The sequence below is a fragment of the Balaenoptera acutorostrata genome, chromosome 2 (assembly GCF_949987535.1).
Source record: "Balaenoptera acutorostrata chromosome 2, mBalAcu1.1, whole genome shotgun sequence".
In the NCBI taxonomy this organism is placed as follows: domain Eukaryota; kingdom Metazoa; phylum Chordata; class Mammalia; order Artiodactyla; family Balaenopteridae; genus Balaenoptera; species Balaenoptera acutorostrata.
Window position 1 is genome coordinate 47,355,275 of NC_080065.1, and position 24,026 is coordinate 47,379,300.

At 37.6% G+C, this 24,026-nt stretch overlaps 1 protein-coding gene, 1 long non-coding RNA gene and 1 other non-coding gene across 4 annotated transcripts in view; 1 reads left to right on the forward strand and 2 right to left on the reverse strand.

Moving 5' to 3' along the window:
* Positions 1–5,162, forward strand: part of MAP3K1 (mitogen-activated protein kinase kinase kinase 1) — a 79,793-nt gene extending 74,631 nt beyond the window's left edge. For both annotated transcript variants that reach the window (XM_057540542.1, XM_057540543.1), the window contains 3 exons: positions 370–512; positions 1,131–1,262; positions 2,555–5,162. In XM_057540542.1, the coding sequence (XP_057396525.1) occupies positions 370–512; positions 1,131–1,262; positions 2,555–2,704 (425 nt within the window). In that variant the 3' untranslated portion in view covers positions 2,705–5,162. The remainder of the gene's footprint in view (positions 1–369; positions 513–1,130; positions 1,263–2,554) is intronic.
* A 7,792-nt stretch (positions 5,163–12,954) lies between these two features.
* LOC103001910 (uncharacterized) lies at positions 12,955–24,019 on the reverse strand. Its single transcript, XR_452281.2, has 3 exons — positions 23,842–24,019; positions 19,960–20,028; positions 12,955–13,273 (listed from the first exon to the last, which is right to left on the reverse strand). It is a non-coding gene; the product is annotated as an uncharacterized LOC103001910 (long non-coding RNA).
* LOC114235685 (U1 spliceosomal RNA) lies at positions 14,542–14,705 on the reverse strand. Its single transcript, XR_003621801.1, has one exon. It is a non-coding gene; the product is annotated as a U1 spliceosomal RNA (small nuclear RNA).
* Positions 24,020–24,026: the final 7 nt, after the last annotated feature.

Here is a 24,026-nt window from a genome sequence, read left to right on the forward strand (position 1 = left end):
TATGTTTCAACAGAACTTTGTCTCAAAGTGTAAACTACACTAAAATTGGAACTTTGAGGAAAGATATTGCTAAGAATCATTATATTAAAGGTTTAACACTTACTATTTAAAGTTTTACGAAATCTCTGCTTTTGTTCCTTATGCCTTGATGCTTTGTCTGATTTTCCCTCTGAGGCTTTGGATTTTTTTTACACTGCAGAGACCTATGTGCCTTTACTAATGAAGTGAATTGAGAGGAAGAGTAGATTTCTCTGACACACAGTCTACTTTCTTTCGTTTATCATTGTCCTATTTCATTAGTAGTATTTTACTGAGTTTTTAATCTGTTCTTTTGTTTTTAATAAGGTCATTTGCTGTTTTTGTTGACAGGTGCCAATTTGCTAATTGACAGCACAGGTCAGAGACTGAGAATTGCTGATTTTGGAGCTGCAGCCAGGTTGGCATCAAAAGGAACTGGTGCAGGAGAGTTTCAGGGACAATTATTGGGGACAATTGCATTTATGGCACCTGAGGTGAGAAGCGGCTTTGAGTGTGATGAAAGAAAATATTTTAGAGTTCTGTGTGACAGCATTACACCAAATAATTTTGCAGTGTTATCCACTATGTGCTTACTAATTAGAAGTCCACGGCCCTAAAACTAAGGTCTTAATGATATCCTTGATTTCAGACCCTTAATCCCTGCGTCTTCATAGCCTTTAAGCAAATCTATTAAAACCTATTTCTAACAAAGAATTATTCGGTAATTTATAGTAGTTGTTTTCTAGTAAACCCAAGGTGCATATAATTGCTATTCTGAACTTGGCCTCTTCTGTTATGTTCAGAACTCTTCACGTTCATACGTAGTGATAATTGGTTGTCCTCTTGCTCTGTAGTTTACTACGCGTACTGAGGCAGCTTTGAAATTCTATGATATGACTCTCCTTCAGAACCTCACAATCTCCAAAGTATTTTTGTCCCACATAGGAGATTGAGCGTGTTGATGAAATAAATGAGACATCAGGTAGTCTGTGGAACTGTTCTTTGTACATTGTTTTGCTCTGAAGTAAAAAAACCAGAATCCATAACTACAGAATGGCTTTCTCTTTTTCTAATGAGTCATATTTCCAAATTAACTCTCTGCTTTATTTTAGGTCCTAAGAGGTCAGCAGTATGGTAGGAGCTGTGATGTATGGAGTGTTGGCTGTGCTATTATAGAAATGGCTTGTGCTAAACCACCTTGGAATGCAGAAAAACACTCCAATCATCTTGCTTTGATATTTAAGGTAATCATGAGATAAAAATTACTTCTTTCTGCTAAAATTGGCAGAAGGCAAATTTTCATGGGTTCTCCTTCACTGTCAATCTAACGTGAAGGCATATCTTCCTTGAAATAAATGCATGTGTATGTATCTCCAGGAATTGATACGGTGTGGGGAATGTGGGCAGCATTAACAGTCAGTTCTCGTTATTCACGGTAGTCATGCTCTTATCAAGTCACTGCGAACACTGAATTAGCAAATACTGAATCATTGCTCCTGGGTGAAATATGTACATATATATATATATATACACACACACACACCCGAACACCAAACTTTTAAATTAAAATACTTGAAGCTCTTTATGTATTGTACTGTCACAAATTTTTTAATCTGTTATTTCCTATATTTAAAAAATTCACACCTAAGTCAGAGGCCAAGGCTGTTCTACCCTTCTGACAACTCTCAAATCCATTCTCTCCATTTCCACCAGAGAATAATGTAATGTTTGAGATTTTTAGCGTTTGAGTTGCACATGTGCTCATTTAAAAGCTTGGGCTTTGTGGTCATACAGACCTGGTCCCAAACCCTGGTTCCATCCTTTAACAGCCATGTGACTAGGAGAATTACTTATTCTGTCTACCCTCTGTTTTCTTGTTATAAAATGGGTGTAATAATAGCACCTCCTTGATGAATTATTACATTATATTATGAGGATAAACAGAATTACCTCTGGGCCTGAGTAAAGCACTTAAAACACACAGTCACCTCTGTGCAGAGTGGGTAGTATTAGTCCTCCGAGCTGATCCCCAGCACCTCTACCCTGCCATAATCTCCTCCAGGTCTCCCCATGCTTATATAACTTCCTCAGTCACCTGAAAATAAAAAATCAGTGCAGTTGTGTTTCTGATGTACTAAATTGACTGGCCAGGTTTAGTCTTACTTACTCTGAATAGCTCTCTGTGCTGAAAAAACAGAAAATGTGCAATGAAGCAAAGAGGACAAACCATTTTGGAGATTGAGTATGAGGAAAGCAGAATTGATTTGAGTGAATATTTCACCTGCCTAATCATTGTGATGCACTCAGCCTTGTTCATTTGAGACAATAAAGAGAACTGTTAGCTCCATCTGATCAGCATGTATTTGGTCAAATTCATGAGTTTTTCCATAGACACCTTGTTAGCAAAACGTCCACCCACTTTTAATTCCTCTATGTATAGGATGCATATATAGAGGTTATGAAATATACGCCCATGTACTTGTGTATCAGAAGCTCCAGTTGTGGAGAACTTTAACCCTAGTGTTTTCTCTTACAGATTGCCAGTGCAACTACTGCTCCATCAATCCCTTCACATTTGTCTCCTGGTTTACGAGATGTGGCTCTTCGCTGTTTAGAACTTCAACCTCAGGACAGACCTCCATCAAGAGAGCTACTGAAGCATCCAGTCTTCCGTACTACATGGTAGCCAATTATACAAATAAACTGTAATGGAGACAGGATGCTCAACAAGAGAAAAAACTTTTGTGGGGAACCACATTGATAATCTGCTGGCCTTCATGCCACTGAACAGCTATGAACAAGATCAGTGGGGAACCCTTACCTAAGTATGTGATTGACAAATCATGATTTGTACCTAAGCTTAGTATGCAAAAGTCCGCAATTTGTGCAGAAACTGTAAACTGTGCCTTTCAAAGAACTGGCCCTAGGTAAACAGGAAAGCAATGAAGTTTGCATGATTAATTAACAGAAGCATAATTTTTTGGAGCACTTTTTCAGCAATATTAGCAGCTGAGGGGCTCAGGATCTGTTTTAATGTTTCAGTTATTCTTCCATTTCATATTGTGATCACAAGCAGGGGGTTCTGCAGTTCCTTTTTTTTTTTTTTTTTTGGTCACTGGCTATAAAAATCAGTATCTGCCTCTTTTAGGTCAGAATATGCTATAAGTAGCAGTAAATAAATATATTTTAAAAAGTTGATAACTTCTTTATGACCCACAATTGACCTTTATCTTTTTAAATGCCTGGGCAATTGTGGTTCATTGTGCATTTTACTGTTGGCCCATTCATTTCGTTTTTGGAAATTATGGTTCTATATTTTCATTTCACCTTCATTTATGTTTAATATTCAGGGAAAGGTGATCTTTTCAAACAAGAAAAAAAAAAGAACTAGATGTGAACCAGAGTTTATTAAATATCTTGCTACTGCAAGAGTTTTTTAAAATACAGATTTAATTTTGTTTGTTTTTAAAATTGGAATATGATAAAGTACTACCTTCACTGAGTCAGTCACTGCTCTTCTCATGCAGGTTAAATATAAATTAAGTGAAAATCAACTGTTCTCTGTGATGCAGCTCACAACCAAGATCAAGATGACCTTGAAATGTATTTGAATTTTTTTAATGTATCAGTTTCTTTTGTAGGAAACTTCACACCATTTAAGTCTTACTCTGTATGTAATTATCCATCATGCATCATCACCACTGATAACAACATTAACTGCTATTTTCCTTCTACCATGCATTATCTCTTTACAGTAGGCCTGGCTGATAGATACATAGATAGAGAAAGAAAAATTAACTTACTCAACTACGAACGAGTGTTTCTAAACAATATATTTGCTCTGAACTTGGAAAATGTGTTCAGAAAGAAAAGTGAAATTGAATTTCATTTACACACTAATTCCTTGGATTTTGCACAGTTATCTAATGGTTTTTGTCTAAACTAAATTCAGATGCATGGAATCCTGAAGGAAAATGGCAGCTCTTTTACCCTTTTTTCTGTGAGTCTTTTAAATTAAGTACTGATTAAGTATTTAATACAGCTTTTTGAGATGTTAAGTTTTAACTCTTCAGAAGCCAGTTGAATTGTTGCAGAGTTAAATAAAATTGGTTATTCTCAAAGACTCAGGATAAGCTAAATAAGCTATAATAGAGTACATTTTAAATGTACAACACAAATTGGAAGTAAAATAAGTTACAAGATAAGTTTACAGGGATATATTGCATATAATTTTTAAAAGGCAGTTTTTTTATATGAATGTGTTTCTTAGTGAAATTTTACATTCCTTTGGTTGGAAGATTGGCAATATTTGAAGAGTTAAACATAGTACAGAAATGTGAAGTTTGGTAGCTCTAAATGTGTTGTATTTTCTTTCTTTTTTTTTTTTGACTACTTAGAATTTTCACAGTTCTAATGATTGTTTCCAAGTCTCTCATGTGCAAGCTTTAAAGGATGCACTCTTGCCATTTTATGTACTGGAAGATCATTGGTCAGATTAATACTGTGTCTGACAGAGATGTAAACTGTATAAACTGAGGAACCTCAGCTAATCAGTATTACTTTGTAGATCACCATGCCCACCACATTTCAAACTCAGACTGCCTCTAGATGTCAAAAATCCATTGTTTGAGTTTGTTTGCAGTTCCCTCAGCTTGCTGGTAATTGTGGTGTTTTGTTTTTTGTTTTGTTTTCAATGCAAATGTGATGTAATATTCTTATTTTCTTTGGATCAAAGCTGGACTGAAAATTGTAATGTGTAATTATTTTTGTGTTCTTAATGTTATTTGGTACTCAAGTTGTAAATAACGTCTACTGCTGTTTATTCCAGTTTCTACTACCTCAGGTGTCCTATAGATTTTTCTTCTACCAAAGTTCACTTTCACAATGAAATTATATTTGCTGTATGACTATGATTCCTAAGACTTCCAGGGCTTAAGGGCTAACTTCTATTAGCACCTTACTGTGTAAGCAAATGTTACAAAAAAAATCTCTGGGTTAAGATAATTTGGCTTAAATGTATCCTTTGTTATTTTAAATATATCAAGATATTTTAATTAAAATTTTTACCCCATTGAACCACTTTTATAGTATTTGTACCTATTTTGGTGTTTTGTCTTTATAGTAAATAAAAGTTTTTGAACAAAGGTTGTTACTTTTATTTATTTTGAAATAATTTCATACTGACAAAAAAGTCCTAAGAACACCACAAAGTGCTCCCATATATACCATTCACCCAAAAGCCCCATTCAGATTTTGCCAGCAGCCCAGTTATATCCTTTATAGCAAAAGGATCCAAACCAAGATCAGCTTTGCTCTTGGCTATGTTTCTTGAAGAGTCCCATTCAATCCAGAACCATTCCTTACTCCTTCCTTGACCTTCACGACCTTAATTTACTGTTTTATAGAAGTCCCTCAATTTGCATTTGGTGATTGCTCATGATTCAATTCAGAGTACGCATTTGTGACAGGAATATCTCAGAGATGATGGTGCAGGCAGTGTTCTTTTCAGTGTCTCCTATCAGGAGGTATACAAGGTCAGTTTGTCCCACTGCTGGTGATATAAACTGTGATCATCTGAGAAGGCTTTGCCACTGTAAAGTTACTCTTTCCCTTTATAATTAATATCTACCTTTATATTAAATATTTTGTGGAGGTGATACTTTGAGGCTACATAAATAGCTTGTTATTCATCCAACTTTAGCTCTCTGCTCTTAGCTTTCTTGCCTGAATTATTACTCTGATGGTTGCCAGATACTGGTTTTCTGGTTCCTGCACTCCTTCTATATTCTGTTAATGGGCATTTTGCTATAAGGAAGAGCTTTCTCTTTATTATTCATATATATCAAAATGGGTTTGTGGATTCCTACTCAGTGAGATAAAATCCATTACTGTCATCACATACTTGCTCAAATTGTCACATTTAGCCATTGGGAGGGAGCCTCTCAGAGCTAGCTTCTCTATGGACTGACAAGCCACCATTATTCTTTGAACACTTCTATACTTTCAGACCCATCTCGTGAGTTTGGTTCATCCCTGGGATCAGCCATTTTTCCAAAGAGCCCTGACTGGTATTTAAAAACTGGGTGCTAGGGCTTCCCTGGTGGCGCAGTGGTTGAGAATCTGCCTGCTAATGCAGGGGACACGGGTTCGAGCCCTGGTCTGGGAAGATCCCACATGCCGTGGAGCAACTAGGCCCATTAGCCACAACTACTGAGCCTGCGCGTCTGGAGCCTGTGCTCCGCAACAAGAGAGGCCGCGATAGTGAGAGGCCCGTGCACCGCGATGAAGAGTGGCCCCCGCTTGCCACAACTAGAGAAAGCCCTCGCATAGAAACGAAGACCCAACACAGCCAAAAATAAATAAATAAAATACTAGATGAAAATTTATTTTAAAAAAACAAACAAAAAACTGGGTGCTAGATACACTCATTACTACTGGGTGTCACTGCTCCCAGGCCCTCTTGGTAGACAAAGCTAGAATATATGTTTTTTTTTGCATACATATGCAAAATACATATACATATACCTACCCATAAACACACACAAACCATGAGTTCACACCAACCTTTCCATTTCAATCTACCACCACCCAGGTTCATTCAAGCTTTCCCTCTTTCCATATTTGTAAGTCCTTTTCTGGACAGTAAGAAACTAGGGACTAGTTAAATTAACTGAAAATTATACCTTTTTTAAAAAAAATCTTATGTGGTTTGACATGATATATACTTGCACATAAATACTACTACTGTTCCCAGACAGCACAGATTAAACTTAACTGATCCTGTTCATACAACTCTTTTTATATCAGACATAAAAAAGCATAAAAACCATCCTCTTATGTTAAACTGTTGGGAATAGGAATAAAGATTTATTCAACAGTTACTATTTGTCAGGCATACTTTGCAACACAGTGATTATATTCCATTTCACAAATGAGGAAATAAGGCAATTTCAATCATTCTGCAATTCAGGCTGTACTAGGGAACTCACTTGGCCTACCCCAGAGTTTTAGTCTTAGATTGTACCTTGTGGTTGTGTGTTACTGTTTTCTACTTTCATCCTTCGTATTTCTGCTCAGTAGTTGTTTCTCACATGATCACCCTGCAAGATAGGTAATGTCACTGAAAACTCTGAGTTCAGAAGCTATCTTGTGTCTCTACATTTGTTTTAAACTTTCTGTATAACGTGATTTAAAATGTACACCTTTTAAATAGGCTCTGGATATTTTCCCTAAAGGGCACACTTTAGTCATTTCAGGAAAATATTAACTTTGAGAAAAGCTTTCTGTTTCAGAGGAATTAATAAATTAATTCTACTGTTCCTTGATTTTACTTCAGTGATATTAACAGTTTTACAAAATGACCAAATCTGCAGGTTAGATGGAATCTAGAAAAATGTTGGGGTATCATGCCCACATGGAAATGCCAATGAATGCATTTGTGAACTGATACAGTAATTCACTTGTTATAAAACAAAATGCATGAAATACTGCAGTCATTGGAGAACACAGTGACAAATGTATGCAAACTGCCATATTTCCATGTCATGATAATTTTTAGGTTTTTCAGTTTTTAAATTTTTGCTATAAGCAAAAATCGCATGTTGAATTGACATAAGGGAGGAAAGGATGGGTCTTTTAAAGTAGGTGATGATGATGGACTTCGTGACCACAGAGCCTGAGACATCACCTGGGTCCAATCTGGCTCTGCCACTTGCCAGCCGTGTAACCCCTGTTTGACTTTCTGAACCTCCATTTCTGCATCTGTAAAATGAAACCAACAGCCTTGTGAGAAGTAAGAGAACCTATGTAAATGGCTAAGAACAGTACCAGGCACAGTGGATGCACAATATGTATTTTATGAATGAATGAGTGACCCAAAAGTCACAGACTCAAATGCCTGTGGGCCTAGAAGTGTCCTTAGCAGAGCTTTTGGCTGACCTGAGAGTTCATGCCAAATTCATGTCCAAGGGGGTCCATGGTTGCCATGTTGGAAGGAAAAAAAAAAAGCCCAGTGTTTCCAAAGCTTCTAAATTTTCAAAAGAAGCTGGAGAGATCTGGATTTTACATGCAATTTCTTGATGTTTACACATTGGAAACTAATTTTAAATTTTATAAGGAACAGTAGGCTAAACAAAACTCATATGCTTGATCTGGCCTGTGACTAGCTACTTTTTGACCTCTGACCTGGGTCCGGGCTTATAAAACAAAAAATGAAGTAGAAAATCAGAGTGAAATCTCAGCTTTAGGAAACTGGATCCAGGACTTTTGTCTTCTGAGATATATGAGATAAGGGGGAAATGGAGATGCTGATTATAGATGCTAGAGAACTAACCTATGAAGAGAAAATTAATGTCTAATTTTATGCACTAATGTGAAATGCTTACCGCTAAAGCCTAATTATTATGTAGCAAACTATGTATATAGCATTCAAATATGCAGGACTTCCCTGGTGGTCCACTGGTAAAGAATCCGCCTTACCATGCAGGGGACATGGGTTTGATCCCTGGTCTGGGAACTAAGATCCCACATGCCACAGGGCAACTAAGCCCGTGGGCCACAACTACTGAGCCCACGCGCCTAAACTTGAGAGCCTGCATGCCGCAAACTACAGAGCCCACGTGCTCTGGAACCTGCACGCCACAGCTAGAAAAGAGAAAACCCACACGCCACAACTAGAGAGAAGCCCGCACGCTACAACAAAAGATCCAGCATGCCTCAATGAAGATCCCGCATGCTGCAACTAAGACCCAACGCAGCCAAAAACAAATAAATAAAATCTTAAAAAAACAAACAAATATGCCATCACAGTGGTATAGCTAGTCTGTGAGTTTCATTTTACAGTAGGTACTCTGCATGATCTGTGACTAAAGAACTTCATCCACAACTGAAGCCAGTCTCATCACTTGGAATCAACCTGGTATTACTGTGGCCCATGCCCCATGGCCCTCAGTTCCATAGCTTTGCCAAACCTGTAGAGATAAAACTAGGCTAAGCCGATGACATAAGAGGCAAAGTCTTCATGCCCCAAAGTTCCTTTCCCACAATGCTGAAATTCGTATTGGAGTTTATTTTTGAGATAACTAAGTGCTGTTTTCCCTTAAAGTAAATTTGCTTAATTAGATCTCACAACATCTACGTAGACATACTCAGAGGATGAGGGTTGTAACTAGGATGAAAGGGAAAGAAAGAAAAGGAGGAGGAATAATGAGGTATGGGGAAATATTGAAAAATCTTTGGCAGGGAGTAGCACAACCATATTTGCATTTTATAAAGATCACTCCAGCAGTATCTTGAACAAGGAATCAAAGGGGCGGTACCAGAGGCAGAAAGAAAGTCCGAAGACAACTGCATTATCTAGATAAGAAAGTATGAGGGGAGAGTGATGTCAGCATCAGGGCAGAATACAATGTCCCTAACAACACTGAATCATGAAGAAAGAGAAAATCTGAACAGACCAATAACAAGTAAGGAAACTGAATCAGTAAACAAAAACCTCTCAACAAAGAAAAGCCCAGGACCAGATGGTTTTGCTGGTGAGTTCCATCAAACATTTAAAGAACTAACGCCAATCCTTTTCAAACTCTTCAAAAAAACTGAAGAGGAGGGAACACTCCCAAGCTCATTTTATGAGCCCAGCATTACCCTGATACCAAAGACAGATACGGACACTACAAAAAAGAAAACTACAGGCCACAGGTGGTCCAGGATGGTGGCGTACGAAGATCCTGAACTCACCTCCTCCCACAGGTACACCAAATCTACAACTACATATGGAATATTTCCCTCTGGAAAAGACCTGAAAACTAGTTGACCAGCTCCTTCACGACAAATGATAAAAGGGCCACATTGAGGCAGGCGGCAGAGGCAGAGAAGTGATCTCACTAAAACCCCTTCCTCAGTGCAGCGACCCACAGTCAGGAGGGATGTCAAAAATGCAGACCTTCTCCCTGAGGAGTGAGGGGTTTGTGCCCCACATTGGGTGCCCCAACCCTTGGGACCTGCAGTGGAGAGATGAGCCCCCAAAAGGTCTGGCTTGGGAAACCAACAGGGCTCACGTCCAGGGGACCCAAAGGGCTGTACGGAACTGAGACATTTCTCTTAAAGGGCTCACGTGCAGACTCACTTGCCCTGGGGACCAGTGTAAAAGCAGCAGTTTGAAAAGTGCCTGTTCTCCACCGTGCCTGTATCAACTTACATTCCCACCAACAGTACAAGAGGGTTCCCTTTTCTCCACACCCTCTCCAGCATTTGTTGTTTGTAGACTTTTTTTTTTTTTTTTTAATGTTTGTAGACTTTTTGATGATGGCCATTCTGACTGGTGTGAGGCAGTACCTCACTACAGTTTTGATTTGCATTTCTCTAATAATTAGTGATACTGAGTATCTTTACACGTGCCTGTTGGCCATCTGTATGTCTTCTTTGGAGAAATGCCTATTTAGGTCTTCTGCCCATTTTTTTGATTGGGTTGGTTTTTTTGTTTTTTGTTTTTGATATTAAGCTGTATGAGTTGTTTATATATTTTGGAAATTAATCCCTTTTTGGTCACATCATTTGCAAATATTTTCTCCCATTCTGTAGGTTGTCTTTCTGTTTTGTGTATGGTTTCCTTTGCTATGCAAAAGCTTTTAAGTTTAATTAGGTCCCACTTGTTTATTTTTGCTTTTGTTTCCATTAATCTAGGAGACAGATCCAAAAAAAATATTGCTGCAATTTATCTCAAAGCGTGTTCTGCCTATGTTTTCCTCTAGGAGCTTTATAGTATCCTGTCTTACATTTAGGTCTTTAATCCATTTTGAGTTAATTTTTGTATACGGTGTTAGAGAATGTTCTAATTTCATTCTTTTACATGTAGCTGTCCAGTTTTCCCAGCACAAATTATTGAAGAGACTGTCTTTTCTTCATTGTATATTCTTGCCTCTTTTGTCATAGATTAATTGACCATAAGTGCGTGGTTTATTTCTGGGCTCTCTATCCTGTTCCACTGATCTATGTGTCTGTTTTTGTGCCAATACCATACTGTTTTTTTTTTTTTAAACATCTTTATTGGAGTATAATTGCTTTACAATGCTGTGTTAGTTTCTGCTGTATAACAAAGTGAATCAGCTATACATATACATACATCCCCATATCTCCTCCCTCTTGTGTCTCCCTCCCACCCTCCCTATCCCACCCCTCTTGGTGGTCACAAAGCACCCAGCTGATCTCCCTGTGTACCATACTGTTTTGATTACTATAGCTTTACAGTAATTTATAGTATAGTCTGAAGTCAGGGAGTGTGGTTCCTCCAGCTGCATTCTTCTTTCTCAAGATTGTTTTGGCTATTGGGGGTCTTCTGTGTTTCCATACAAATTTTAAAATTATTTGTTCTAGTTCTGTGAAAAATGCCATTAGTATTTTGATAGGGATTGCACTGAATCTGTAGATTGCTTTGGGTAGTATAGTCATTTTCACAATGTTGAATCTTCCAGTCCAAGAACATGCTATATCTTTCCATCTGTTTGTGTCATCTTCAATTTCTTTCATCAGTGTCTTTTTTTTTTTTTTTTGGCTGCACCAGGTCTTAGTTGCAGCATGTGGGATTTGTGTTGCAGCATGTGGACTCTTTAGTTGCAGCATGCAGTCTCTCAGTTACAGCATGCATGTGGGATCTAGTTCCCTGACCAGGGATCGAATCCAGGCCCCCTGCATTGGGAGCACAGAGTCTTAACCACTGGACCACCAGGGAAGTCCCTCATCAGTGTCTTATAATTTTCCAAGTATGACTCTTGTATCTCTGTAGATAGGTTTATTTCTAGGTATTTTATTCTTTTTGATGCAGTGGTAAATGGGATTGTTTCTTTAATTTCTCTCTCTGATATTTTGTTGTTAGTGTGTAGAAATTAACAGATTTCTGTATATTAATTTTGTATCCTTCAACTCTACTGATTTCATTGATATGCGTTCTAGTAGTTTTCTGCTGGCGTCTTTAGGATTTTCTATGTATAGTATCATGTCATCTGCAAACAGTGACAGTTTTACTTCTTCTTTTCCAACTTGGGTTCCTTTTATTTCTTTTTATTCTCTGATTGCTGTGGCTAGTACAAAAGTGGCGAGACTGGGCATTCTTGTCTTGGTCTGATCTTAGAGGAAATGCTTTCAGATTTTCACCATTGAATATGATGTTAGCTCTGGGTGTGTCATATATGGCCTTTATCATGTCGAGGTATGTTCCCCGTATGCCCACTTTCTGGAGAGTTTTTATCATAAATGGATGTTGAATTTTATCCAAAGCTTTTTCTGCATCTATGATCATCTCCATATGAGACGATCACATGGCTTTTATTCTTCAATTTGTTAATGTGGTATATCACATTGACTGATCTATGGATACTGAAAAATCCTTGCATTCCTGGGATAAATCCCACTTGATCATGGTGTATGATCCTTTTAATGTATTGTTGAATTTGGTTTGCTAGTGATATTGTGAGGATATTTGCCTCTATGTTCATCAGTAATATTGGCCTGTAATCTTCTTTTTTGTGATATCTTTGTCTGGTTTTGGTATCAGGGAGATGGTGTTCTCATAGAATGAATTCAAAAGTGTTCCTTCTGCAATCTTTTAGAATAGTGTTAGAAGGATAGGTGTTAACTCTTCTCTAAACTTTTGGTAGAATTCACTTGTGAAGCCACTTGGTCTTTTGTTCATTGGGAGTTTTTAAATTACTGATTCAATTTCAGTATTCATAAAAGTTTTAGGTCATGAAAAACAAAAGCGGGGTAGATTAAATTAGACTAGATTAACTTTGACCCAGTTTAAAAAACAAATAATAAAAGAACAAACAGTTATAAAAGGTATTTTTGAAATTAGAGAAACTTAAATATGGGCTATATTCATGATATTGAATTACTGTTCACTTTTAAAGATATAATGGTAATGTGATTATGTAGAAAATGTCATTCTTTTTTTTTTTTTTAACCTTTATTTATTTATTTATTTATTTATGGCTGTGTTGGGTTTTCGTTTCTGTGCGAGGGCTTTCTCTGTTGCGGCAAGTGGGGGCCACTCTTCATCGCTGTGCGCGGGCCTCTCACTGTCGCGGCCTCTCTTGTTGCGGAGCACAGGCTCCAGATGCGCAGGCTCAGTAGCTGTGGCTCACGGGCCTAGTTGCTCCATGGCATGTGGGATCTTCCCAGACCAGGTCTTGAACCCGTGTCCCCTGCATTGGCAGGCAGATTCTCAACCACTGCGCCGCCAGGGAAGCCCGAAAATGTCATTCTTATATATGTGTGTGTGGAGAGAGAGAGAGAGAGAGAGAAAGAGAGAGAGAGAGGAATTGTTACAAAATGTTAACAACTGGTGAACCTACATAAAAGATATATGGTTGTTCACTGCACTTTTCTGTAGGTTAGAAATTTTCAAAATAAAAAATTGGGAAAATATTTATGTTTGTATATTCTTTGGTTTGGTGTCATTTCTTTTTTTGTATTTTACCTTAATTTCCTTTTTTTTTCTTTTTTCTTTTCCTGCAGCTGGGTTCCTGCATTTCAGTGGCAATTCAGCCTACACTAATTGACCACCAGTGAAAGAACTATTTAGGGAATTACACAACATCCAGAAGAGGGCAGCAGAGTAAAAGTTTTCTTTAATTAAAGGATGATCTTAACAGTGTACTAACTTTGCCAAATATCTGAAAATCAGAGTTTACATCACCTCTTTCTCAGGAATAAGCAGTTAGCTCAGTGTTCCTCTTAGAAAACTAAAAAAACTAAGGCAATTCACTTATAATTCCATTTTTCCAATCAAAAACTTAGACTCAGTTTAAGAATAAGAACAGGACATTCTTATTCTCCTATCCCCTTCAGACAAGAGTAACAGTTACAACCAAGGAGAAGCTCTAAAAAGACACTTGATGCCTTTTTCCTGGTTTCCTGTTCTCAAGACCACCTTGCTCTTGAATTGCCACCCACCCACCCATCCAGCCATTCACCCATCCATCCTGCCAACCACTGTTCGTCTGAGCTTCCCAAACTATTCCTACATGCTAGCGCTCTGCTTAAGAACCTTCAGTGACTACCTACCGCTTACCTCAAGATTTTCTAATGGTCTGATCTTACTCTGCCTAAAAATTTTATTGCCTACTATTCCTAATGCAAATTTTTGCTCTACTCAGATTGTTACACTCTTGTTCTCTGAACCCACAGTATTCATTCCCACCTCTGCAGTTTTGCTCATGCCAATGGTTCTCAAACGTTTTGGTCTCATACTCCGGTCTGAGAAGCAGCTGAGAGCCAATGGCATAGAATCTTCCAGCTGATATATTCAAAACTGCCATAACCAACTGTGTACTAATACACAGCTCTCTGGGGCATCATTCCTAAATATCTGTATAGTTATTATAATCATTTTCCACTAGATGGCAGTAAAGTGGCTGGAGGCAGAGGTGAGTTTTGCTAATTCACAGACTAGTAGAGACCATTTTTTTCTTCTCCTTTTTATGCAGTATTTTCTTTTCTTTTACTTTTACTTTTACTTTTTTTTTTTTTCAGGGGAGAGCATGAACACAGTCCCCCACTACCACAAATTATGCAGTCGAGTTTTCCACATTTGGGGAAATCACAAGGGTCAACACATCCAGAGTACAATGGATAAGCCTCGCCCTGGGAAAACCACCTTTGGGATCATGGTATCTCCCCTGCCAGGTACGTATTTCATGCAGTATTTTATAAATTTATTTATTTATTTATTTTATTTGTGTCTGCGTTGGGTCTTCGTTGCTGTGCGCGGGCTTTCTCTAGTTGCGGTGAGCAGGGGCTACTCTTGTTGTGGTGCGCAGGCTTCTCATTGTGGTGGCTTCTCTTGTTGCGGAGCACGGGCTCTAGGAGCGTGGGCTCAGTAGTTATGGCGCACGGACTTAGTGGCTCTGTAGCACGTGGGATCTTCCCAGACCAGGGCTCGAACCCGTGTCCCCTGAATTTGGCAGGCAGATTCTTAACCACTGCACCACCAGGGAAGTCCCTCATGCAGTATTTTAGATCCTAAAGCACAAAATAACTTTGAAATACTTTGTGTCTAATTTTATCAATATGCAATATACTACTGTAATTCATAGAATTGACATTAACTTCAATATCCAAAGTTAATGAACTGCCTTGTCACAAACTTTCCTTCTCAAAATTTTGCATCACAGTATGTGGCTCTAACACTCAATTCTCAAACATTTTTGTCTTCAGACCCCATTATACCTTTAAAAATTACGAGAATCCCCAAGGAGCTTTTGTTTATGTGGGTTATATCTATTGATATTTACTGTATCATATTAAAACTGATAAATTTAAAAATATTTCCTTATTAACTCATTAAAAATAACAATTAAAAAATCTATTACATGTTAATATGGATAACTTATCTTTATGAAAAATAGCTAAATCCCCCCAAATAGTGAAAAGAATGGCATTTTAATATTTTTGCAAATCTATTTTATTTCTGCTTAATAAGAGATAGCCAGATTCTCATATCTGCTTCTGCATTCAATCTGTCTTACCACATATCATGTAACCCCTAGAAAATGCCACTGTACCCTTGTGAGAGAATGGGAATAAAGGCAAATAACCTTTTAGTACTAATATGAAAATAGTTTTGACCTTGCCAATCTCTAAAAAGATCGTAGGGACCCCCAGCGTCCCTAGGCTACACTTTGAGAACTGCTGGTTTGTGCTATCCCTTCCTTTCCACCTCTCTTCTACCTATTTCTCTTTGAGGCACTCCTTAACTCCAGTAATTCATACTCAAATTCTATAGTAATTAATATTTAATTTTTTCTAAATTATATGTTTTCCAACTACACCATAATCTTTTGAAGCTGTACCTAGGCACATAGTTATCAATGAATAAATATTTGCCAGTTATGTTACCCACATTAGATGATGTAGCTATTCAAATAGCCTCCAGAATACCCACTAACTTTAAACATCCACTCTCTTACAGCAGAGAACTGTGAAATCATGATTCATGCAAAGTAAGCCTGTCCTCCAGTTTATAGTTTGAAAAACAGTTCTTTCTTGGACAAAGTCAAAGCTCTTAGTTATTTACTGATCTTGCCCATAAAGAATATTAAGTGGATAAATACTGCCAAGAATTCATAAAATGTTTGAATATCTGCTAGTCTGTCAACATAAACTCAGTCTTTTCATCACTTTCCACAGAGAAAAAACCTTAACGGCCTCCTCTAAGGGTGGGAAGAGGACCCTTCCTTGCTTGCCCAGGAGCAGATAAACATTGGTGGGTTCACTCAAAGTAGTTCAGCAGTTCCCTCCTGCATTTCCCTACAAGACTGGCTTTCCAATTCTGAGCTATTTTAAATCTTACCTTCTCATCTCAAACCTCCAATATTCCCCTGTAACTATTCTCAGTTGAAGATCTTGCCTCATAGGTCAGTGAGAAACTAGAAGCCACCAGATTTAGCCCTCAACTTTCTCCAACCAAATCCCCTAATATCCATTGAGCCCAGATTCTCCGCCTTCCCTCTTACTACAGTTGAAGATGTATCCCTGCTCCTGTCAGAGGACAACCTCTCCACTTATGCTCTGAATCCACTCCCACCTTTTCAAGAACTTTATTCTGGAAATTACTCATACATCTATATAAATTTCTTTCTTTCTGTTGGATCATTCTCATCAGCACACAAATATGCTGTAGGATCTTTCATCTTACAAAATTTCCCTTCACCTTTGGCTCCATTTCTCTGCCTCTCTTTCAGTAAAACTTACTAAAAGAGTTGTGTACATTTGTTTCTCCTTCCTCACCTCACATGTTCTCCCCAACACACTCAAACTTTTCACCAAAACTGCTTTTAATCAAGTCATCATGGGCCCGCATCTTGTAAAACTCATGGTCACTGATCCATCTACGTTTTTGCCATCTCCTTTTTCTTCATGTCCTCTGGCTGAAGACTCTGAATTTTATCTCCAGCTATGGCTTCATTTCAAAGCTCCAGATATGGATATTCAACTAGTTACTTGTCATTTCTCACAGGTATTTTAAAACTTCACCCTCCCACACCCAATCCATCATCAAGTCCGGCCAGCTCCTCCAAAATATAATCCTAATCCATCCACTCTCTCAATCTCCACAGCTACCACTCTAGTCCAAGCTATCATTATCTGTCACCTAAACTACTGGACTAGCCTCCTAATTAACCTTCCTTGTGTGGTAACTGCCCATCTAATTGTCCATAAAATACTCAAAGTGATCTTTTAAAGACAAGAATCAAATCATGTTACGTCTCTGCTCATAACCCTCCAATGACTTCCCACGTACACTAAGAATGCTAAATCCTCACCCAAACCTGCAAGGCCCTCCATGATTTGGCCACTTCCCTGACATCACCTTTCCCCTCTCCTTTACTACCATGTTCCAGCCACGTGGCCCTCTTTTCCTTGCTTGAATATATCAAGCTCCTCCCCACCTCAGTGCCTTTGCATTTCCTATCCAGAGACTCTCCCCATAGATCTTCCCAACTTTGGTGCCTTCTTGTCATTCAGGTCTCGGTCATACATGGCACCACCCTATCCAATGCTGCTACCCCTATTCCCACCCCAAGTGACCCTTACAAAGAGGGTGAAACCCCAGGAGGAAGCAGATGACACACACAAAATTATTCATCCCACTCCCTTCTCAGTACCCTACCTCATTTTCTTCAGGGCACTAATCGCTATCTGATATTATTTATGTGTTTAGTATCTGTCTCCTACACTAGAGCCTGGGATGTAGTAGGTGTTCAATAAATTATTTGTTGAAATCTCATTTTGAACTCTGGAAGTTGCAATCCATTTAGGGACACTATTTGTGGATTTTTAGGATATTAATAATAAAGTTTATCTATCCTACATGGCATTTTTGTGATTAATAGCATAAATGGCCTTTAAATGAAAAAATACAGCACACATATCTTTAGTTGGGTAGAGTATTTCAAGAGACTGGAAACAATAGGAAGTAGGGGTAAAGAATCAGAGCGAAGAGGGCAATTTTGGACAGCAGCACATCTCTATGCCTACCAATGCTAACCCTTTGCTTGTTGTATATTATATATTAGAAAATTGTCTGCCTGTCTGTTGTTTCTCATTTATTTGTATTTAAAATTTTATGTAAATCATTAAAGACAAAACAACTACAAAATATACACTCTTTTCAACTGCATTTGGTATGTTCATCAAGAGAGAGCATATCCTGGGACATAAAACAAGTCAATAAATTTAAAAGAACTGAAAACATACTTGTTCTCTGACCACAACAGAATTGAGAACCAATTACAATAAGATATCTAGGAAAACCCAAAATATTTGGAAATTAAAAACACTTCTAGGGACTTCCCTGGTGGTACAGTGGTTAAGAATCCGCCTGCCAATAGGAATAAAGACGCAGACATAGAGAATGGACTAGAGGATATGGGGAGGGGGAAGGGTAAACTGGGATGAAGTGAGAGAGTGGCATGGACATATATACACTACCAAATGTAAAATAGATAGCTAGTGGGAAGCAGCCACATAGCACAGGGAGATCAGCTCGGTGCTTTGTGTCCACCTAGAGGGGTGGGACAGGGAGGGTGGGAAGGAGTCGCAAGAGGGAGGAGATATGGGGATGTATGTATATGTATAGCTGATTCACGTTATACAGCAGAAACTAACACACCGTTGTAAAGCAATTATACTCCAATAAAGATGTTAAAAAAAAAAAAAGAATCCATCTGACAATGCACGGGACATGGGTTCGAGCCCTGGTTCAGGAAGATCCCACATGCTGCAGAGCAACTAAGCCCATGCACCACAACTACTGAGCCTGTGCTCTAGAGCCGAGCCACAACTACTGAGCCCATGTGCCACAACTATTGAAGGCCGTGTGCCTAGAGCCCATGCTCTGCAACAAGAGAAGCCACTGCAATGAGAAGCCTGTGCACCACTACGAAGAGTAGCCCCCACTCACCGCAACTAGAGAAAGCCTGAGCACAGCAATGAAGACCCAACGTAGCCAAAAATAAATAAATAAATAATAAAATATATTTATTAAAAAAATAATAAAATAAAAAACACTTCTAAATAATTCATAGATCAAAAAATAAATCACAAGGAAATTTTAAAAATATTTTATACTGAATGCTAATGAAAATACAATATATCTAAATTCCTGGGATTCAGCAAACATAATGCTTGGAAGGAAATTTTTAACTTTAGATGCATATATTAGAAAAGAAGAGAATTACAGTAAATATTAAACTCGATTAATATCAGTGATGTTAAGGTTCTACTTTAAGAACCTAGAAAAAGGGCAAAATAAACCCAAAGTAAGTAGGACATATAAAATAATAACAAAGAGAAATGGCCAAAATAGAAAATAGACAAACAACAGAGAAAATTAATAAAGTCAAAAGCTGTTTCTTTGAAAAGATCCACAAACTTCCAGTTACAATGATGAAAGAAAAAAGAAAACACATATCACCAAAATCAGGAATGAATTCTCACTACAGATCATATAGACATTAAAAGGATAGTAACATTATATTTACAAACAACTTTATGCTACCAAATTTGACAACTTAGATGAAATGAACAAAATTCCATGACTAAACTTGAAACAAGATGAAACAGAAATTCTGAATAACCCTACATCTTTAAAAGAAATTGAATTCATTATCAAAGAAAACTAGAAACCCCCAGTTTCACCAGAGAATTCTATCAATATTTAATAAAGGAATAACACCAATCTTATATTAAAAAAAATTTTTTTTTAGAAAGTAGAGAAGAAAACACTTCTTAACTCATTTTAGGAGGTCAGCATAAGCTTAATACTGAAACCTGAAATAAAACTACAAACAAGCCATGAAACCAAAAATTTTAAAATACTTCAAAATAAACATGAGATGACAACAAAAGCATATAAAAACCGATAGGGTATGACCAAAGTGTTACAACTGAGTAGGGTTATCTCAGGAATCCAAGGATGGTGCAACATTTGACAGTGTGTCATTATAATTCACTCTATTAACAGGAAAACAGAGAAAAATCGTGATCATCTCAATAAATAGCAAAGAAAAGCATTTGATATTCATCATTCATTTAAAACTTAAGACAAAAATTCTTGACAAATCAAAAATAGAAGAGAACTTTTTAAACTTTATAAATTATACCTACCAGAAAATTACAGTAAATATTAAACTCAAAGGTGAAACCTCAGAAACAGAAGAATGAAGTATATTCATACAAAATAATAAGGGGAGATTCCAAAATATATCTTTAATAAATAAAAGTTGAATATACAAAACACACTCACACACAATTCTATGATTTTCTACAGGAACATACACAGATAGGTACATACATAGAAATAAGATTGGCAGAAAACACATCAGCCCAATAACCTCTGAGGAGAGTGGTAAGGACCAGGATTGCTGGAAGCACAGGTTACAGGGTGTGGTTATAGGAGACTTTTTAGCCTTATCTACCATGTTTCTATTTGTTATAAGGAGAATGCTGTTTTCATGAATTACTTAGATAACCAACAGGTAATTTTAACACCATAAATTTAAACTCAACATGGTATTGGAAGTCCAAACCAGAACAATTAGGCAAGAAAAAGAAATAAAAGACATCCAAATTAGAAAGGAAGAAGTAAAACTGTCACTATTTGCAGATGACATGACATTATATATAGGAAACCCTAAAGACGCCACCAAAAGACTGTTAAACTACTAAACAAATTCAGTAAACTTGTGGGGTACAATTTTAACATGCAAAAATCTGTTGCATTTCTATACACTAATAAAGAACTAGCAGAAAGAAAAATTAAGAAAACAACCCCATTTACAACTGCATCAAAAAGAATAAAATACCTAGGAATAAATTTAACCAAGGAGGTGAAAGATCTGTCCAGTGAAAACTATAAGACATTAATGAAATAAACTGAAGATGACACAGATGGAAATATATTAAATTATCATTGATTAGAAGAATTAATATTGTTAAAATGTCCATATGATCCAAAGCAATCTACAGATTCAATGCAATCCCTATCAAAATCCCAATGGCATTTTTCACAGAAATAAAACAAACAATTCTAAAATTTGTATGGAACCACAAAAGATCCCAAATAGCCAAAGCAGTATTGAGAAAGAAGAGCAAAGCAGGAGGCAAAATGCTCCCTGATATCAAACTATATTACAAAGCTATAGTAATCAAAACAGAATGGTATTGTCATAAAAACAGACACACAGATCAATAAAACAGAATAGAGAGTCCAGAAATAAACCCAGGCATATAAATAAATTTACAACAATTAATTTACAAGAAAGGAAAGAAGAATATACAATGGAGAAAGGACAGTCTCTTCAATAAATGTTGCTGGGATAACTGGACAGCCAACATGCAAAAGAATGACACTGGACTACTATCTTACACCATACACAAAAATTAACTCAAAATAGGTTAAACACTTGAATGTAAGACCTGAAACCATAAAACTCCTCAAAGAAAATATAGGCAGTAAGCTCCTTAACATCATTCTTGCCAGTGATTTTTTGGATCTGACACCAAAAGCACACTCAACAAAAGCAAAAATAAATAAGTGGGACTACATCAAACTAACAAGCTTCTGTACAGCAAAGGAAACCATCAACAAAATGAAAAGAAAAGCTGCTGAATGGAAGAAAAGGGGTTAATGTCCAAAATATATAAAGAACTCATACTTGAACTTCCCTGGTGGCGCAGTGGTTGAGAATCTGCCTGCTAATGCAGGGGACACGGGTTCGAGCCCTGGTCTGGGAAGATCCCACATGCCGCGGAGCAACTAAGCCCATGAACCACAACTACTGAGCCTGCGCGTCTGGAGCCTGTGCTCCGCAACGGGAGAGGCCGCGACAGTGAGAGGCCCGCGTACCGCAATGAAGAGTGGCCCCCGCTCGCTGCAACTGGAGAAAGCCCTCGCACAGAAACGAAGACCCAACACAGCCAAAAATAAATAAATAAATAAATAAATTTATTTATTTAAAAAAAAAAAGAACTCATACTTATCAACAGCAGAAAAACAACCTGATTTTTAAAATGGTCTCAAGATCTGAACAGATAGTTTTCCAAAGAAGATATCTAAATAGCCAACAGGTACATGCAAAGATGCTCAACGTCACTAATCACCAGGGAAATGCAAATTAAAACCACAATAGATATCACATCACACCTGTCAGAATGGCTATTATCAAAAAGACAACAAAAAACAAGTGTTGGTGAGGATGTAGAGAAAAGGGAACCCTTGTACACCATTTGTGGGAATGTAAATTCGTGCAGTCACTATGGAAAACAGTATGGAGGTTCCTCAAAAAATTAAAAATAGAACTACCATATGATCCAGCAATTCTACTTCTGGTTATGTATCTGAAGGAAACCAAATCACTGTCTTGAAAAGATTATCTGCACCCTCACGTTCATTGCAGCATTATTTACAATAGCCAAGACATGGAAACAACCTAAGTGCCCATCAATAAATGAATGGATAAAGAAGATGCAGTGTATATATATATATATATATATATATATATATATATATATATATATATATATACATACAATGAATACTACTCAGCCATAAAAAAACACATTATCTTGCTATTTGCAACAACATGGATGGTCCCTGAGGGCATTATTAAGTGAAATAAGAGACAAACAGCGTATAATCTCACTTATATGTGGAATCAAAACAAAAAACAAAAAAACAGCTTCATAGAAACAGAGAACAGACTGGTGGTTGCCAGGAGTTGGGGGGTGGAGGAAATGCATGACGGGGGTCAAAAGGTACAAACTTCCTTTTATAAAACAGTAAGTCATGGGGATGTAATGTACAGCATGGTAACTACAGTTAACAAAATTGTATTGTACATTTGAAAGTCACTGAGAGTACATCTTAGACGTTCTCATGACAAGAAGAAAATTTTCTATATATGGTGACAGATGTTAACTAGATTATTGTGATCATTTTGCAATATATACAAATATCGCATCATTATGTTGCACACTTGAAACTAGTATTATGTTATATGTCAATTATACCTCAAAAAAGTAAAGAAATAAGTAAATAAGTAAGGTCTGGGCAAAACGGTCCTTTGTACCAGCGGTACATTGTAGATGATTAAACTATATGGTAAAAATTTTAAAAGCACTGCAAATATATACAAAAACTACTTTTTTGTTTTTAAAGATAAGTATATTACTATAGGTAAGAAGTCAACTAGTTCCTTTTAGCTCCTTTTAAGTTTGGAGACCTTAAAGTTACTCTTTGAATGCCGTTTGTTACACATCCTGGAACTGAATTGCCCCCCATTTAGCAAATCAGGTAAATCTGGAGGATGTCAATTTACCAAACACAACACCTGACAGCACAGCCTCTAGAGTTTGCCAACTATCCTATATAGTAGAGTGAACTAGAAACTTTGACAGATATTTTTTTCTTTCTTTTTAGTCCTTTTTGGAATAGAACAATTTAGTCCTAAGGCTACTTGAATTTGCCTGAATTTTCACTAGATCTGACTAGTTCAATTTAGACTTTTAGGTTAGGATTTACCCTCACTCTCAGGCAAAGAACAGGAAAGCAGACTTTCCAGACCGAGGAAACGGCATCAACACATTTATTTTTTAATAAACACCTGCTGATTTGAAGATGGTTGAGTTACTCTAGTAGTTCGCCCCTCCTGCAACTCAGCGTGGTCTAATTAATCCTCTCCTAAACGTGCGCGCGTGGGTGTGAAAATACACGAGCGAATGGAGAAAGGAAAAGGGAATAAGCAGCCCTCCTACAGCTCTACGCACCTCTGTTTCAGCGAGCTGGGGTCAATAAAGCAGAGGCACGGAGACACGGCGACAGGAGGCCAGGGGGTAGCAGGGCCGCCGAGCGCGGCACTGAGTGCTGAGACCGCGAAGGGGAGGGACGGCGCGGCCTCTGCTCCTCCTCGGGTCGGGGCGGGCCCGAGAAAACCCGCCTCCCCCGTGCCGTC